The sequence below is a fragment of the Haliotis rufescens genome, unplaced genomic scaffold, assembly GCF_023055435.1.
Source record: "Haliotis rufescens isolate VD_foot unplaced genomic scaffold, xgHalRufe1.0.p SCAF_120, whole genome shotgun sequence".
Taxonomy (NCBI): domain Eukaryota; kingdom Metazoa; phylum Mollusca; class Gastropoda; order Lepetellida; family Haliotidae; genus Haliotis; species Haliotis rufescens.
Window position 1 is genome coordinate 266,399 of NW_025963803.1, and position 18,423 is coordinate 284,821.

Genomic DNA, 18,423 nt, shown 5'->3' on the forward strand with positions numbered 1-18,423 from the left:
AATTGATCTCGCTAAGACATTTCTGTCAATTGCGAAGTGTACAATCCTCCTTATGTTAACTTAAATAGATTTGTTATGTATTATAATTCTTTAGTGAATTGATCTCGTTTAGGCATTTCTGTCAATTGCGAAGTGTACAGTCATCCATGTGTTTACTTAAATAGATTAGTTATGCATTATATTTCTTTAATTAATTGATCTTGCTAAGGCATTTCTGTCAATTGCGAAGTGTACAATCATCCATATGTTAACTTAAATAGATTTGTTATGTATTATAATTCTTTAGTGAATTGATCTCGTTTAGGCATTTCTGTCAATTGCGAAGTGTACAGTCATCCATGTGTTTACTTAAATAGATTGGTTATGCATTATATTTCTTTAATTAATTGATCTTGCTAAGGCATTTCTGTCAATTGCGAAGTGTACAATCCTCCATTTGTTAGCTTAAATAGATTGGTTATGCATTATATTTCTTTAGTGATTTGATCTCGGTTAGGCGTTTCTGTCAATTGCGAAGTGTACAATCCTCCATTTGTTAACTTAAATAGATTGGTTATGCATTATATTTCTTCAGTGATTTGATCTCGCTAAGGCATTTCTGTCATTTGCGAAGTGTACAATCCTCCTTATGTTAACTTAAATAGATTTGTTATGTATTAGATTTCTTTAATTAATTGATCTCGCTAAGACATTTCTGTCAATTGCGAAGTGTACAATCCTCCATATGTTAACTTAAATAGATTGGTTATGTATTATATTTATTTAGTGAATTGATCTCGGTTAGTCATTTATGTCAGTTGTGAAGTGTACAATCCTCCATATGTTAACTGTAAAAAGATTAGTTATGCATTATATTTCTTTAATTAATTGATCTCGCTAATGCATTTCTGTCAATTGTGAAGTGTACAATCCTCCATATGTTAACTGTAAATAGATTGGTTATGCATATATTTCTTCAGTGAATTGATCTCGGTTAGGCATTTATGTCAATTGTGAAGTGTACAATCCTCCATATGTTAACTTAAATAGATTGGTTATGCATTATATTTATTTAGTGAATTGATCTCGGTTAGTCATTTCTGTCAATTGCGAAGTGTACAATCATCCATATGTTAACTTAAATAGATTGGTTAAGCATTATATTTCTTCAGTGAATTGATTTCGGTTAGGCGTTTCTGTCAATTGCGAAGTGTACAATCCTCCATTTGTTAACTTAAATAGATTGGTTATGCATTATATTTCTTCAGTGATTTGATCTCGCTAAGGCATTTCTGTCATTTGCGAAGTGTACAATCCTCCTTATGTTAACTTAAATAGATTTGTTATGTATTAGATTTCTTTAATTAATTGATCTCGCTAAGACATTTCTGTCAATTGCGAAGTGTACAATCCTCCATATGTTACCTTAAATAGATTGGTTATGCATTATATTTATTTAGTGAATTGATGTCGGTTAGTCATTTCTGTCAATTGCGAAGTGTACAATCCTCCATTTGTTAACTTAAATAGATTGGTTATGCATTATATTTCTTCAGTGATTTGATCTCGCTAAGGCATTTCTGTCATTTGCGAAGTGTACAATCCTCCTTATGTTAACTTAAATAGATTTGTTATGTATTAGATTTCTTTAATTAATTGATCTCGCTAAGACATTTCTGTCAATTGCGAAGTGTACAATCCTCCATATGTTAACTTAAATAGATTGGTTATTTATTATATTTATTTAGTGAATTGATCTCGGTTAGTCATTTATGTCAGTTGTGAAGTGTACAATCCTCCATATGTTAACTGTAAAAAGATTAGTTATGCATTATATTTCTTTAATTAATTGATCTCGCTAATGCATTTCTGTCAATTGTGAAGAGTACAATCCTCCATATGTTAACTGTAAATAGATTGGTTATGCATATATTTATTTAGTGAATTGATCTCGGTTAGGCATTTATGTCAATTGTGAAGTGTACAATCCTCCATATGTTAACTTAAATAGATTGGTTATGCATTATATTTATTTAGTGAATTGATCTCGGTTAGTCATTTCTGTCAATTGCGAAGTGTACAATCATCCATATGTTAACTTAAATAGATTGGTTAAGCATTATATTTCTTCAGTGAATTGATTTCGGTTAGGCGTTTCTGTCAATTGCGAAGTGTACAATCCTCCATTTGTTAACTTAAATAGATTGGTTATGCATTATATTTCTTCAGTGATTTGATCTCGCTAAGGCATTTCTGTCATTTGCGAAGTGTACAATCCTCCTTATGTTAACTTAAATAGATTTGTTATGTATTAGATTTCTTTAATTAATTGATCTCGCTAAGGCATTTCTGTCAATTGCGAAGTGTACAATCCTCCATATGTTACCTTAAATAGATTGGTTATGCATTATATTGATTTAGTGAATTGATGTCGGTTAGTCATTTCTGTCAATTGCGAAGTGTACAATCATCCATATGTTAACTTAAATAGATTGGTTAAGCATTATATTTCTTCAGTGAATTGATCTCGGTTAGGCATTTCTGTCAATTGCGAAGTGTACAATCCTCCATTTGTTAACTTAAATAGATTGGTTATGCATTATATTTCTTCAGTGATTTGATCTCGCTAAGGCATTTCTGTCATTTGCGAAGTGTACAATCCTCCTTATGTTAACTTAAATAGATTTGTTATGTATTAGATTTCTTTAATTAATTGATCTCGCTAAGACATTTCTGTCAATTGCGAAGTGTACAATCCTCCATATGTTAACTTAAATAGATTGGTTATGCATTATATTTCTTCAATGAATTGCTCTCGTTTAGGCATTTCTGTCAATTGCGAAGTGTACAGTCCTCCATGTGTTAACTTAAATAGATTAGATATGCATTATATTTCTTTAATTAATTGATCTTGCTAAGGCATTTCTGTCAATTGCGAAGTGTACAATCCTCCATTTGTTAGCTTAAATAGATTGGTTATGCATTATATTTCTTTAGTGATTTGATCTCGCTAAGGCATTTCTGTCATTTGCGAAGTGTACAATCCTCCTTATGTTAACTGTAAATAGATTGGTTATGCATTATATTTATTTAGTGAATTGATCTCAGTTAGTCATTTCTGTCAATTGCGAAGTGTACAATCATCCATATGTTAACTTAAATAGATTGGTTAAGCATTATATTTCTTCAGTGAATTGATCTCGGTTAGGCGTTTCTGTCATTTGCGAAGTGTACAATCCTCCATTTGTTAACTTAAATAGATTGGTTATGCATTATATTTCTTCAGTGATTTGATCTCGCTAAGGCATTTCTGTCATTTGCGAAGTGTACAATCCTCCTTATGTTAACTTAAATAGATTTGTTATGTATTAGATTTCTTTAATTAATTGATCTCGCTAAGACATTTCTGTCAATTGCGAAGTGTACAATCCTCCATATGTTAACTTAAATAGATTTGTTATGCATTATATTTATTTAGTGAATTGATCTCGGTTAGTCATTTATGTCAGTTGTGAAGTGTACAATCCTCCATATGTTAACTGTAAAAAGATTAGTTATGCATTATATTCCTTTAATTATTTCTGTCAATTGTGAAGTGTACAATCCTCCATATGTTAACTGTAAATAGATTGGTTATGCATATATTTATTTAGTGAATTGATCTCGGTTAGTCATTTCTGTCAATTGCGAAGTGTACAATCCTCCATATGTTAACTTAAATAGATTTGTTATGCATTATATTTATTAAGTGAATTGATCTCGGTTAGTCATTTCTGTCAATTGCGAAGTGTATAATCATCCATATGTTAACTTAAATAGATTGGTTATGCATTATATTTCTTCAGTGAATTGAACTCGCTTAGGCATTTCTGTCAATTGCGAAGAGTACAATCCTCCATATGTTAACTGTATATAGATTGGTTATGCATTATATTTCTTCATTGAATTGATCTCGCCTGGGCATTTCTGTCAATTGCAAAGTGTACAATCCTCCATATGTTAACTGTAAATAGATGGGTTATGAATTATATTTCTTCAGTGAATTGATCTCGGTTAGGCATTTCTGTCGATTGCAAAGTGTACATTCCTCCATATGTTAACTGTTAATAGATTGGTTATACATTGTATTTCTTTAATTAATTGATCTCGTTTAGGCATTTCTGTCAATTGCAAAGTGTACAATCCTCCATATGTTAACTGTAAATAGGTTAAGGTGAGATGAAATGGGGTTTAACCTCGCGTCCAAGATTATTGCTCACTGAGATACCATGCTGCAGTTTAACATGGATACCCAACTCAGACACAGTATACTGACTCCGACCCGACTAGTCCTTGTTTAGCTCCTTAACGCCGAGCACCAGACAGGGTAACAACAAGTACAATCTTTTAACGTCTTTTGGTATGACGCGGCCGGGATCTAATCCCGGACCTTTCGCTCCCCGGGCGGACGCTGATAGGAGTGAAGTGAATGTTATGCTGACTGAAAATGTATTTCATTTATACATCACATACATATCAGTTTAATGTAGGAGTTAAATATTACCGGTTTATATTTCAATGGAAACCGGAAACGTGACCGGGAGGTTTGAAATTATAAACTTTCCGGACTTTGACCAAACCCAGAATGTTTATCGAAATTGGAAAAAGCGAAGTAGCTTCATCATTTGAGAGGATGTAGCGAAATAATTTGTTTTCATTATTGTTGACATTTACATTTTGTGTGGAAAATATATTTCTTCTTTTGAGTGTGTTTGGTACATCATCAATGGTTGAACATGTAAAGCATAGTCTCTGATGTAGTGGGGTGGGTGGTTTTGTATATCTTCCAAAAACGTTCTGAAGTATTATGGGTTTAGGATTAACATGGTGAGAGAAATTCATTATTTTATTTGTATTGTGCAGATAAAAAGATAAAGTCCTAGTTCTGCTCGGCTTGCCCAGTAGTGTGTTGTTTTGGTGACCCCTACATGCATTTACAAAATCTGAGCCGCACTTACGTATGGTTGATCGAATCAGAGTTGTTCATGAGGATTGATTCTATACCCCAGATTTCACATTATATAGGACTACTGGCACGATTAATGTTTTGAATAATTTTCAAGCAAGAGCTATAGGTATATATGTGTTGAAAATGGTAGACTGAAGCTCGTGGTCGGCCTTAGACCCTTTTTCAGGAGAGATTTAGCACTATTTTTTTAAGTTTACAATTCGCTTCAAATGCTATTCCCTAAGTAATTATATCTATCCCTTATTTGTATTCTTTTATCAACCACGGTGCATGTATTCTTTTCTTCGGCGTGACGAGCGAACGTTTTAACCGCTAGGCTACCCGACCTCCCCTTCTTAATGTGAAGGAAAGCACGAAGTGATGAAAGTAACAGTGAGTGAGTGAGTATGGTTTGACGCCGCTTTTAGCAATATTCCAGCAATATCACGGCGGGGGACACCAGAAATGGGCTTCAAACATTGTACCCATGTCGGGAATCGAACCCGGGGCTACGGCGTGACGAGCGAACGCTTTAACCACTAGGCTACCCGACCGCTCCTGCAAGTATCAGATGTTTACCACTCACATGAGCAGGGGTATGGTGCGGACCAACCCAGAAACATAATGTGGGTGAACCAGGAATCGAAACCACAATCATAGGTTTCTAGCCTGCCCAAAGGTTGGTTGGTTGGTTGGTTGTTTAACGCCGCACTCAGCAATATTCCAGCTATATGACGGCGGTCTGTAAAATCGAGTCTGGACCAGACAATCCAGTGATTGATATCATGAGCATCGATCCACGCAAATGGGATTGATAACATGCATCAACCAGGTCAGAGAGCCTGACCATCCGATCCCGTTAGTCGCCCCTTACAGCAAGCTTAGTCGCCTTTTACGGCAAGCATTGGTTGCTGAAGACACAACTCACCCACCCACCCATCACAGCGAATTGCGGTGCTTAAGACGGCTGGGCCAGAGTAAGACCTAAGCGGCGATGGAGACCCGTCTGGTTCACACTGGTACACACTTATATAGTATACATATATCCATGAACGTCTAATGCATGTAATACACACAGTTTCTTATAACTAACACAAATGCGAATATCAATTGAAGTCGACTGCCCTTAAACTTGGAACCATTCTTCATTTAATAGAACCACTTTATAACATTGTTTATGGGATACAGTGAAGAGGCGTCCTATTTAGTATGGAATGTGGACAGTTTCTTGAAATATTGCAGGTATCAATGACAAACAAAACATCATTGTTACATGACCCGTGAAGATCCGGGATAGAATAGATCTTCAGCAACCCATGCTTGCAGTAAAAGGTGACTATGCTTGTCGTAAAAGGCGACTAACGGGATCGGGTGGTCAGGCTCGCTGACTTGGTTGATGCATGTCATCGATCCCAATTGCGTGGATCAATGCTCATGATATTAATCACTTGATTGTCTGGTCCAGAGTCGATTATTTACAGACCGCCGTCATATAGCTGGAATATTGCTGAGTGCGGCGTTAAACAACAAACCAACCAACCAACCAACGAAACATTGTTACATAACAACAGCAACATTAATCGCTTCTGTACTTACGACCTTGACCTTCAGAGTGAAAATGATCCCCTTCGTGCAAATGAACAGTTTAGCTGCTTTAATTGTAATAATTGCAATGTTTCAATACATTCAAAACACTCGCGCATGTGAAACATTATTCGTCTCTTGGAGAATATCCCAGGCTACTCTGATACCAGATTTGTTTTTTTTAAATTTTATAAATGGTTTTTGATCGATGGTGCATATTATAGAATGTTCTACAAATTTGGGAGTATGCACTTCCTTATAATTAATCAGAAAAATCGGCACACTAACTGCTCTCAGACACAATCAGCAGTTTGATCAACATTTACCGATTGTTTTGTCAAATGTCATCCTCATAACTATGATGTTGTTATGGGAAGAAGTGCATAATTATCATGGGTTATGATTAAATCACTGCACTTCCTCATTAAATGCAACTTTAATGGCAACTCATGAATATCTCTTGTTTCCAGAACAGGTTAAGTTTGAGAAATTTGCTCTCAGTGCAGACAGTTTCGTGAATAATACATTTTAATGTCTTGTGGTTTCGTTTGTTGTTTAACGCCGCACTCTGCAATATTCCAGTTATATGACGGCGGTCTGTAAATAATCGAGTCTGGACCAGACAATCCAGTGATTGATATCATGAGCATCGATCCACGCAATTGGGATATGATGACATGTATCAACCAAGTCAGCGAGCCTGACCACCCGATCCCGTTAGTCGCCTTTTACGACAAGCATAGTCGCCTTTGATGGCAAGTATGGGTTGCTGAAGACATATTCTACCCCGGAATCTTCACGGGTCGCAACCTAAAGATCTTGTGGCTGTCCCGAGACATACCTGTATCATCATGAATTTATCAGTCCTAGTAACATTTATTGCTATTATTGGGTATCGAACATACCACACACCAAAACACAAATCACATGATTCAAAGTTAATAAAGCGTTTACTAACGAAATAAAGAGTTTTACGGGCATTTATGTCTAGTCCGGTTCCCGCAGTTACCTTATTTATCACGCGCAGTCCAGAAACAACCGTCTGCGTCTTCTTGATTACAAAGCAACAATATGGCCGACTTCATCTACGGGAGTTTTGATATGGGCGATTCCAAGTCTGTTTTGGGGTTTCAAGCAAGAGAAACTGACATGCTTGGTCCTGAATTTGATGACTTAGATTTTCTGGAGGATTTTAATCTGGAAGAAATAGACAATTTTCTAGAAATTACGACTTCAACTACTCCAGAAATGGCAATGGTTTTACAAAACAACAAAAACCCATCGCTAGCACCGTTCATCATCGAATCGGAATGATGAAAGCAGGCAATCCACGTCTACAAAGCAGTCGGAATTGAACAATGGACAGATATGTTTTTATTATAATGGGTTATGGCGTTTGTCGCTTTTAAGAAATTGCTCAACCAGTTATGTTTTTGGTGTTTTTTGTAATGTTTGTAGATTATTTTATTTATATTTTGTTCCCACATGGAAGGGGGAACGATGGCTCAGTTGTCTGTCCATGGCGCCGCCATTCGCTGGGCAGTATGGCTGCAACGAATACACTATGAGGCGAATACGATTCATATCACGAATATAGGGTAACGAATACGAATATTAATTCACAGTTACAATCACAAGTCAGCAGTTTATGTAGTATTTATTATATTCAGTGAAGCTATAACATCATAATTTATTTGACATTGTTTGTTAATTATTAATATATTATACATTTATATACTGCACTTATCCAGGTACTAGTAACTGCTCAATGCGACAATGAGCAGTGAAAACAATACTATCAAATTAAATATTATTAGAGTGTTGTCACTGAAAGAAATCTATGCATATAATATGTTGTTATGGATATTTTTAGGTACAGGGTATGTAAATATATATGATAGCATATTCATAAATATTCGATTCTAGTGGCCATGAATAACGAATTCAATTCATGAATGGTTACGGTTCGATTCACCGAAAAGGCCAGTGAATCGTAACAGCCCTACTGGGCAGAGTTGTGTCCCTTGGGCACGCCAGAAAAAAAATTGTGGGTTCGAATCCCTGTTCACCCGAATTATGTGTCTAGGTTTGTCAGCACCATACCCGTTCCCGTGGGTTTCAGCGAAGTGGTAAACGTCTAAGAGTCTACATCATTTCGGGCTTTCCTCCAAAATAAAACAGACACGTCCTGATATAACAAGAATACTGTTAAAAGCGGCGTTGAACATAACTCACTCCCACGTGGAAATTGTTGGATAATATATGGTTCCTTTCCTAGCGCCTGCGTATGTGTTGCGTTGATCAAGTCAATGTTCCCTTTAAACAAACAGGCAAACAAAACAACTTCGAGTGCATAATTTCAATCTCAGATGTCCACTGTATGTGTTCCAGATATCAGTACTCTGTCAAGGCGTTCTACATTTTACACGTGAGATATTGACATATATATATATATACAGCATTAACGTTATTAATATTGTTTTATAATTAATCTTTTATAAAAAGTAAAATAGCTACAATTTTGTGATAGAGTGAAGTGAATCTGCACATGGAGACATGCAGATATTGTTATCCCCCGCCCCAACGAAGTTGGCGGATGATATTGGAATGGGTTCCGTGTATGCGTGCGTCCCGAAATCGTTTCCGGGGCATAACTCAGAACCCGTTAAATATTTCTCTATGAAACTTTGCATGTCTATCAGGCTCATGCTGAACTGGTACCTTTTCCTGTTTAGGAATTGTAGCAATATATATTTTTTTACGTTTCCATGGCATTAAGTTAGGCTTAGGTTCTATAAGGGTGATGTTCATTTCCGGAGCGTAACTCAAAAAGTGTGAAATACTTTCTTACAAAGCTTTGCATGTCTACCAGGCACATACTGAACTGGTGCCTTTTGATATAGGAATTTTATAATTTTTTATTTTTTATGTTTCCATGGCAACAAGTTGGAGGCATTTTCACCCCTGAGCTTATGTGAACACGTGGTCATGCATTCTGTCTGTAAATCACTGTCCTATTTTACAACTGCACCAGCTGTGCTCACGATACGACTGAAAGAGTTCAATATTGCCGCGGCATGGTATGTCGGAAGCCGAGAGAGGCGTGTTTGGAACCCTCGCAGTTATAGCGTGTGTTCGGGTACACTTTTTTATTGTTGATTTGTTTTTGAAAGTTCAGACAATATTTGTGAACCCGTAAGACCATATATTCTGAGTTCACGGAATTTCAATGTGTTCGAGTTGACAACACCTACACGTACCTGACTACAAGCTCGGATTTCATATCACGTTTTGGAACACGTTTCTGTTTCTCGATGTAACAGTGCGCCGCAACACGTCTGCAACAAAATGGCTTCTCAGGTCGTCAAAATGTGGAAAATGCCAATACAATAGTGAGTATTTGCCGTATATTTTAAAAATTAATTGCACTACACACTCGAAAAATGCACCATTATGGATAAGGCACGCATTACTTCAAGTCGTTACACATCCATGGCATTAAATTGAAGATATTCAGTTTTTGACGTGAACTGCAGATGTGCCTCATTATAGCGCAAGCCACGTATAGTAACGCTGTTCATTATGAAACCGGGTGGTTGTCCCCACCCTCCACATACCCCCCCGGATAGTTATCATGGATACGGAATACGTATTTTTCAGGCTTCAAGATTCATATTTTTAGTTCACCTAATCATACCGAGCATATTATATATTGCGGGCCTGTGTCTCTCGCCCATGGCCCACAGCAACATTTAGGTTATCGGTCTAGCTTGGCAAAATACAGTCTAATTTCAATGCACGAATGTTTGTTTGTTGTTAACGCGGCACTCAGCAATATTACGGTATACGACGGTGGCCTGTAAATAATTTAGTCTCAACCAGACGATCCAGTGATTGCCATCATGACACTTGATACACGCAATGTGGGATATGAGGACAAACAAACAAGTCACCATGCCTGACCACCCAATCCATTTAGTAGCCTCTTAAGACAAGCACATGTTGCTAGTGTAGCAGGGCGTGGAGTCATCTCACAGATGACATCCTTACCTTGTCAGCCTGCTGACGGGGTTAACCTCTTTGGTCATGTGGACAAGGCGTCCGACCCCGGATGAGAAGGTCCGTGGTTCGAATCCCATCGAGGGACGCGGAAATTTTATGGCCGCTACACTAGGAGCATATATTCTTAAATTTATATGTCTCTCTGTGTCTAATATTACCAATAAAATATAGTATTGTTGGGGCACGTGTGGCCTTGTTGTCAAAGGTGCTGCTATTCCCAGTAAGAGTTACGTCCCCTGGGTATGCCAGAAACCTTTGATCCTGGGTTTGAAATCCGGTTTGCCATGAGACCTGCATCACTTCAGTTTTTCCTCCCACTTCAAACTGACATGCAGTGATATAACAGGAATACTGTTCACTCACAAACTCAGATTGTATTGATATCTGGAAGCAGGATTCCGGGTTAGAATAGGTCTCCAACAACTATGGCGGTTGTTAGAGTCAGCCAGTGGATTGGGTTGTCAGGCTCGGTGATTTGATTGATTCAATTGTAGCAGGGTGTGGAGTCGTCCCACAGATGACATCCTTACCTTGTCAGCTTGCTGACGGGGTTAACCTCTTTGGTCATGTTGACAAGGCGTCCGACCTCGGATCAGAAGGTCCATGGTTCGAATCCCATCATGGGACTCGGACATTTTTTGGCCGCTGCGTTGGCGCCCAACATGGGGCTGAGCACGTTCATATTAAATTTGAGCAAAATATGCCTCAGTACCCTACTAAGCGGCCCGGGGCGTGCCTCCTGTCGACGGGGGAGTATGTAGCAGGGTGTGGAGTCGTCCCACAGATGACATCCTTACCTTGTCAGCTTGCTGACGGGGTTAACCTCTTTGGTCATGTGGTCAAGGCGTCCGACCTCGGATCAGAAGGTCTGTGGTTCGAATCCCATCACAGGGCTCGGAAATTTTATGGCCGCTACACAATCATTGTGCATTTTTGTACTCTAACGCCATGGATCGGTGCCCCCAATATCAATCATTGGATTGTTAGGTCAGTATTCTTTTTGCTTCATATCACTGTAATATTGCTGAGGTTTAGTTTGAATCATTTTCTTGAACATTGGCTGACGTCCTAAAAAATTATTTTTTTCAAATTTGGTAATGGTAGAGAAGAATGCACTCACAAAAACTGATAAAGCCCATTGAAACCCATGCTCACTTGTCACTAGCAAAATCAGACCACCTCCGTGGTCTAGTGGTAGAACGTCCGCCCGGAGAGCTGAAGGTCCGGGGTTCGATCCCCGGCCGTGTCATACCAAAAGACGTTAAAAGATTGTACTTGTTCTTACCCTGTCTGGCGCTCAGCATTAAGGGGCTAAAACAAGGACTGGTCGGCTCGGAGTCCGTATACTGTGTCTGAGTGGGGTATTCATTTTAGACTGCGGCATGGTATCTCAGTTGGCTAGCACTATAAATCAGCATCAGTCCGGACTGGTACTAGCAGCCACACACACACACACACGTACATGCACGTCGCTATATAAGTGCAATAATCTTGGACGCGACGTTAAACCCCATTTCACCTCAGCTCACCTCACTAACAAAATCACTGACAATTATCAAGTTTATTATGCACGATAGCTCGTGTGAGATCTGCATTATGACGTGACTGTAGCACAGGTTCATGCGATCAAAGTCGGTAAACAATGATCTGATTACAAAATGTTGAATATTTTATCCATCAACAACACCTGTTCCATCTATTGATATTCCGGTATTTGTTTGGTTGATCTTGAAAGTCAAGGCCAGTGTTTAGAAATCCTGCTTAGAAATCAGTGTAACCTGGAATAGGTGAGGTGAGGTGAAATGGGGTTTAACGTCGCGTCCAAGATTATTGCACTTATATAGCGACGTGCATGTACGTGTGTGTGTGTGTGTGTGTGTGTGTGTGTGCTTGTACTAGTCCAGACTGATGCCGATTTATAGTGCTAGCTCACTGAGATACCATGCCACAGTTTAACATGAATACCCCCCTCAGACACAGTATACAGACTCCGAGCTGACCAGTCCTTGTTTTAGCCCCTTAATGCCGAGCGCCAGACAGGGTAACAACAAGTACCATCTTTTAACGTCTTTTGGTATGACGCGGTCGGGGATTGAACCCCGGACCTTCCGCTCTCCGGGCGGACGCTCTACCACTAGACCACGGAGGCTGTCGTAAACTGGAATAATGTGAAGACTTGTTGGCTGTCACACCAGATGGCCAATCTCTTTGTCCCAAAGGGTGAAATTGCTCCTTTCGAAAGGACATCAACAGCAGTCCAGCAAGCGAATATTTTGACTTATTCCGTATGTATGAACCTCCCCTGTGGCCTAGCGGTAGAGTGTCTATCCGGAGAGTTGAAAGTCTGGGGTTCGCTCCCTGGCCTCGCCATACTAAAAGTAAAAGACGTTAAAAAATGATGCAGTAAAACAATCTGATAAACTTGGTATCACAATCAGATAAACAGGATATCGTAAGAGACGACTAACGGGACTGGGTAGTCAGGCTAGCTGTCTGGTTTGATGCATGTCATCGAATCCCAATTACGTGGATCGATGATCATGATGTTTATCACTGGATTGTCTGGTCCAGACTGCCGTCATATAGCTGGAATTTGCTGTCTTGACCAGACAATCCAGTGATTGACATCATGAGCATCCATCCAATTAGGATACAATGACATACATCTACCAAGTCAGCGAGCCTGACAACCCGATCCTGTTAGTTGCCTCTTATGACAAGCATAGTTGCCTTTAATGGCAAGCATGGGTTGCTGAAGACAAACAAATCATATTGCTGGACTATTCCTGAGTGCTGCGTAAACAACAAACAAACAAACAGTGTAATACATGGGTCAGTTCACTCTGACATTGTATTCATCATTAGTTTCTTTATTGGGTCATATTATGTCTTGAACATTGATTATTTTACGAATGACATGTGGTAACAAATTTATCACACTCCTGGGCAAAAGCTAAAGGCTGGCATCATCGCCTCCACTACCATCCCGAGGCAAGAGCATCCACTAGCCTTTTTATCAAAGTCTTGTTTCCACCCTTGCCACATCAAGCCCACTTTCCTGTGCTAAATATGATTGGACTATCGCACATATTGATAGTCCAATCAGAGAACGTTTTACAACATCAGCATCCACGACTGGAACACCTTCATATACAAGTGATTTACCGCGGCCTGTCTTTGTTGGCACGTCTTTTTCATCTTTTAAACCCAACAACGATTGCCTATATTTTTATGTCGGATGAAATCGCAATTTTTTTCTGAGATCAACTAGATCGTCGCCTATGGTAGTCACTATCTTTGTGAAGCTATACAAGATGAGAACTGCGATCTGATTGGATATCGCGTTTACATTACAAGGGGCACAACTCGTGATCTATGCGAGGTGGCGCCAGGGTCGAACCGAGGAAAGTGGCCTTGATGTAGCAAGGGTACAAAGTTGGCTCTGATATACATGATATAAGCTACTGGACACGCTTGCCTCGGGAAGATGACCATCTTTATTCCCAATACATGATATTTACGAACAGAAACACTTAGCTAATATCTCAATTTATCCAACAGTATTATATATTTCTGTATTCTCTTTAACAGGTTGAGGTCATGCGTTCGGCAGTGATGTGGTAATGGAAGATGAATTTGGCATTGTGAAGAGCACCTGTTCCATTACCTGTGATTTACATGAGCAGCCAGTGAAATTCTTGGCGCCGTCAAGTTACGTGGCGCCATATCCATGAGACCTCGATCCAGTTGATATTCATATGCTGGAAGCAGCCTGAACCTTAACCATACCTCAGTGGAAGGTTTGGTCGAATCAGGTTTTGCACTTTTTGTCAATAGTTCAGTTTCCATAGTAACAATGGAACATCCAGATACAGGTGAAATGGACCAGAATATCAACGTCAGTGAATCTGATGTTGCCCATGCAAATTATTCTAGCTCCCACGTGTCCAATATCATTTCACAGATGATCAATGATAGTGAACCTGAGGACACAGCATCGTCGTCTGGTGGTGGCGGTGGTGAGGTTGAGACCGAGATCATTGATGACACGGGTACCAAGTGTCATGTGTGTACTGTCTGCCAGAAGATCTTCTACAAGCCGTATCTCCTTCGTGTTCATATGGTCAGTCATACTGATCTCAAGCCATATGAGTGTGACATATGCCATAAAACATTTCGGCACCCGTCATCTTTGTCCATCCATAAAAAGATGCACACAAGAGAAGGTCTCGTGACTTGTGAAATCTGCGAGCAATTGTTCACAAGTCCATCGAAACTGCAGCAACATATGCAGAGCCACATTGCCAAACCGAGAGCAAGACGTGAGAACGGGCTTAGCTCTCCCTCAGAAGCGACAGAACACTTATCCGAAACTGAGAGACTTTCAGCTATAAAAGCTTATGGTGTCGAGTCTTTATATTCGAATATGTCAAGTGAAAAAAGTTTGGAACAGAAAAAACAACATGAATGTGATGTTTGCCAAAAGGTTCTGTCGTCAGCTTCGAATTTGAACAAACATAAAAAGGTCCATACAAGAGTAAAAAACATGTGTACCCTTTGTGGCATGACGTTTCCTTTCACGACTCAGTATGACATACACATGAGGCAGCACAAGGGCCTGAAGACCCAGGAGTGTGATGTGTGTGGGAAGTTGTTTCTAGAGCCCGGCAAACTGAGGATTCATATGCGTGTTCACAATGGCGACAAGCCGTACAGGTGCGATGTTTGTGGCCATGCTTTCTCACAGTCAGGTAGTCTGAAGTTTCATAAACTCAAACATACCGGGGAGAGTCCTTATGCCTGTAAGCATTGTGACAAGATGTTTCGGACCCCGACTAGGCTGAAAGAACACGAGCGACTACATACTGGAGAGAAGCCGTTCAGCTGCGAAGTTTGCTCCAAGTCTTTCAGGACATCCAAGATGCTCAGGAGCCATATCTTCACTCACGAGAAGGAGAGTAAGGCGAGTCAGGATGAGTCCGTGTCAGGGTTGTGTAATCCTGGTGATGCAGCAGCAGGTAGTCCTGGGAACAGTTCTGCGGTCTTCGTGATGGAGAGTTCAAAGGACACCCTGGCATCATCTGACCCTGGAGAGGAATCGTTGATGTCTGTGTCCGACTCTCAGTTGTCCTGCAGCCCTGCTGGGGACATGAAGGGCTCGGCTGATCAGCGACAGACATCATGGGATAATACGGATGATGGGATGACGGGATCTGAAGAAAATACCGACGACGGGTTGTCGCATGGTCCGATGTCCGGGTCATCAGATCGACCAAACATGACCAGTTCCGCAACGGAGAAGTTATGGAGGTGCGACATTTGTGACAGAGTGTTTACATATCTGTCCTACCTTGAGCGACACAAACTTGTTCAACACAGCGATGGCAGGAAGTACTACTGTAAGCCCTGCGACAGGATTTTTAAGTCGCTCATGGCCTTCCATGGCCACAAGTCTTTCCATACTGGAGGAGGGAAAGCCAACTGTGAGGTTTGTGGGATGGAGTTCTCCAACAGCCGGAGCTTGAACAACCACCGGAGGGTTCACACCAAGGAGGAGTATACTTGCGGGGTGTGTGAGATGAGCTTCGCTGAGGTGACAGAACTCCTGACTCACATGGAGGAACATGGCAGTTCCTCCTGAGCCAGGAATATGTGTTGATGAAGTCAGTTTGCTGATAATGTTTCTTTGTTGTTTGTTTGTTTGTTGTTTAACGCCGCACTCAGCAATATTCCAGCTATATGACGGCGGTCTGTAAAATAATCGAGTCTGGACCAGACAATCCAGTGATCGACATCATGAGCATCGATCCACGCAATTGGGATTGATGACATGTATCAACCAAGTCAGCGAGCCTGACCACCTGATCCTGTTAGTCGCTTGTTTGCTGATAAACAATAGGAAAATGAGTGAACCTGATTACCGTATTCGATGTAATAAGCACCCACTGCGATATTTTCTAATATATTGGCTAGTGAACAATCCCAATTAGCACCCCTTCCGATTGATCAATGTACACAGGACTTATTTATTCATGTATAATACGTATGTTATATGCATTCTTAATTATGGGAAATTAAATTCTGGAAAAAATATATCCGTCGTATATAAACATTTCAAGCTGTCAGCATAAACCACAAAATTTACGATCTTTCAACTCTGTTGTTTTTCACCAAAATAATATTCTAATAAGAGACCCCTATTTCTAATTTTGAGAGTGCCCTGGGCACTTATTATGTCGAATACGGTATATACTGAACAAAACAAGATAGATATCATGGCTATTTTTGGCGGTATTTTTTGGTAGTGAAGACTGACCTCCCAATTTCATAAAAAAATCCCCAGACATTTTGTGTTCAGTATCGATGGCTTGGTTTGCTTTACAGTCAATATCAATATGGCATTAGCAGTACTGTTCGATGAGCAATATCGTTCAATATATTGCCAATTAATTTCTATAATTGTAAATTTGTTTTTTAAATTAACAATAATTTTGTGAGGTTGCCAATAATGTAATGAGTTAATATTTAACCTGAATCTGATTATATGCACCTGGAAATAAATTAGCACCAACCATCTTTATTTCTATCTATCTTGAACTTTCATGTAGCCTTTGAACTGCCTCCAAGGTCTAGTGGTAGAGCGTCTGCCAGAAGAGCAGGAGGTCAGGGTTTGATTCCCGGGCGCTTTATACCAAAACACGTTATGAGCTGGTACTTGTTGTTACCCTGCCTGGCGCTCGGCATTAAGGGGCTAAAGCAAGGACTGACAGCTTCGAGTCAGTATACTGTTTCTGAGTGTGATATTTATGTTAAACTGCAGCATGATATCTCAGTGGGCTAGCACTATACAATCGGCCAAAGTCTGACTGGTTCAAGCAGCCACACACGTGCATACATATCTCGCATCTTGAACACGACGTTAAACCCCATTTCACCTAATCTCACTTCACCATGTAGCCTTTGGCTGTATAACTCTGATTTTGTGTTGGTAAATGTCCAAACTACCACTTACCCCAGATGAAATGACTCCTGAACACTAAATATTTCTCCAGGGGCTCGTCTCTGTGGGAACCCAGGCTAGAATGTGTCCAGCCCTCCATTGCTAGTCGATAGAGGTGACTAATTGGGAACCTGTGGAGCCTCGGGGTAGAATGTGTCCAGCCCTCCATTGCTAGTCGATAGAGGTGACTAATTGGGAACCTGTGTGGCCCACGGCTAGAATGTGTCCAGCCCTCCATTGCTAGTTGATAGAGGTGACTAATTGGGAACCAGTGGAGCCCCAGGCTAGAATGTGTCCAGCCCTCCATTGCTAGTCGATAGGGGTGACTAATTTGGAACCTGTGTGGCCTCGGGGTAGAATGTGTCCAGCCCTCCATTGCTAGTCGATAGAGGTGACTAATTGGGAACCTGTGTGGCCCACGGCTAGAATGTGTCCAGCCCTCCATTGCTAGTCGATAGAGGTGACTAATTGGGAACCTGTGTGGCCCACGGCTAGAATGTGTCCAGCCCTCCATTGCTAGTCGATAGGGGTGACTAATTAGGAACCTGTGTGGGCTCGGGGTAGAATGTGTCCAGCCCTCCATTGCTAGTAGATAGAGGTGACTAATTGGGAACCTGTGTGGCCCACGGCTAGAATGTGTCCAGCCCTCCATTGCTAGTTGATAGAGGTGACTAATTGGGAACCAGTGGAGCCCCAGGCTAGAATGTGTCCAGCCCTCCATTGCTAGTCGATAGAGGTGACTAATTGGGAACCTGTGTGGCCCACGGCTAGAATGTGTCCAGCCCTCCATTGCTAGTTGATAGAGGTGACT

At 40.3% G+C, this 18,423-nt stretch overlaps 1 protein-coding gene across 1 annotated transcript; it reads left to right on the plus strand.

Annotated features, from left to right (window-relative positions):
* The first annotated feature begins 9,828 nt into the window (after positions 1 to 9,828).
* Positions 9,829 to 16,635, plus strand: LOC124115426 (zinc finger protein 728-like). Its single transcript, XM_048393893.1, has 2 exons — positions 9,829 to 9,942; positions 14,204 to 16,635. Exon 2 carries the CDS (start codon positions 14,469 to 14,471, stop codon positions 16,251 to 16,253), a length of 1,785 nt encoding a protein of 594 aa, XP_048249850.1. The 5' UTR covers positions 9,829 to 9,942; positions 14,204 to 14,468; the 3' UTR covers positions 16,254 to 16,635.
* Positions 16,636 to 18,423: the final 1,788 nt, after the last annotated feature.

Coding starts and splice junctions, on each gene's coding strand:
- LOC124115426 (XM_048393893.1), top strand. CDS start 14,469: ATGGAACATCCAGATACAGGTGAAATGGACCAGAATATCAACGTCAGT.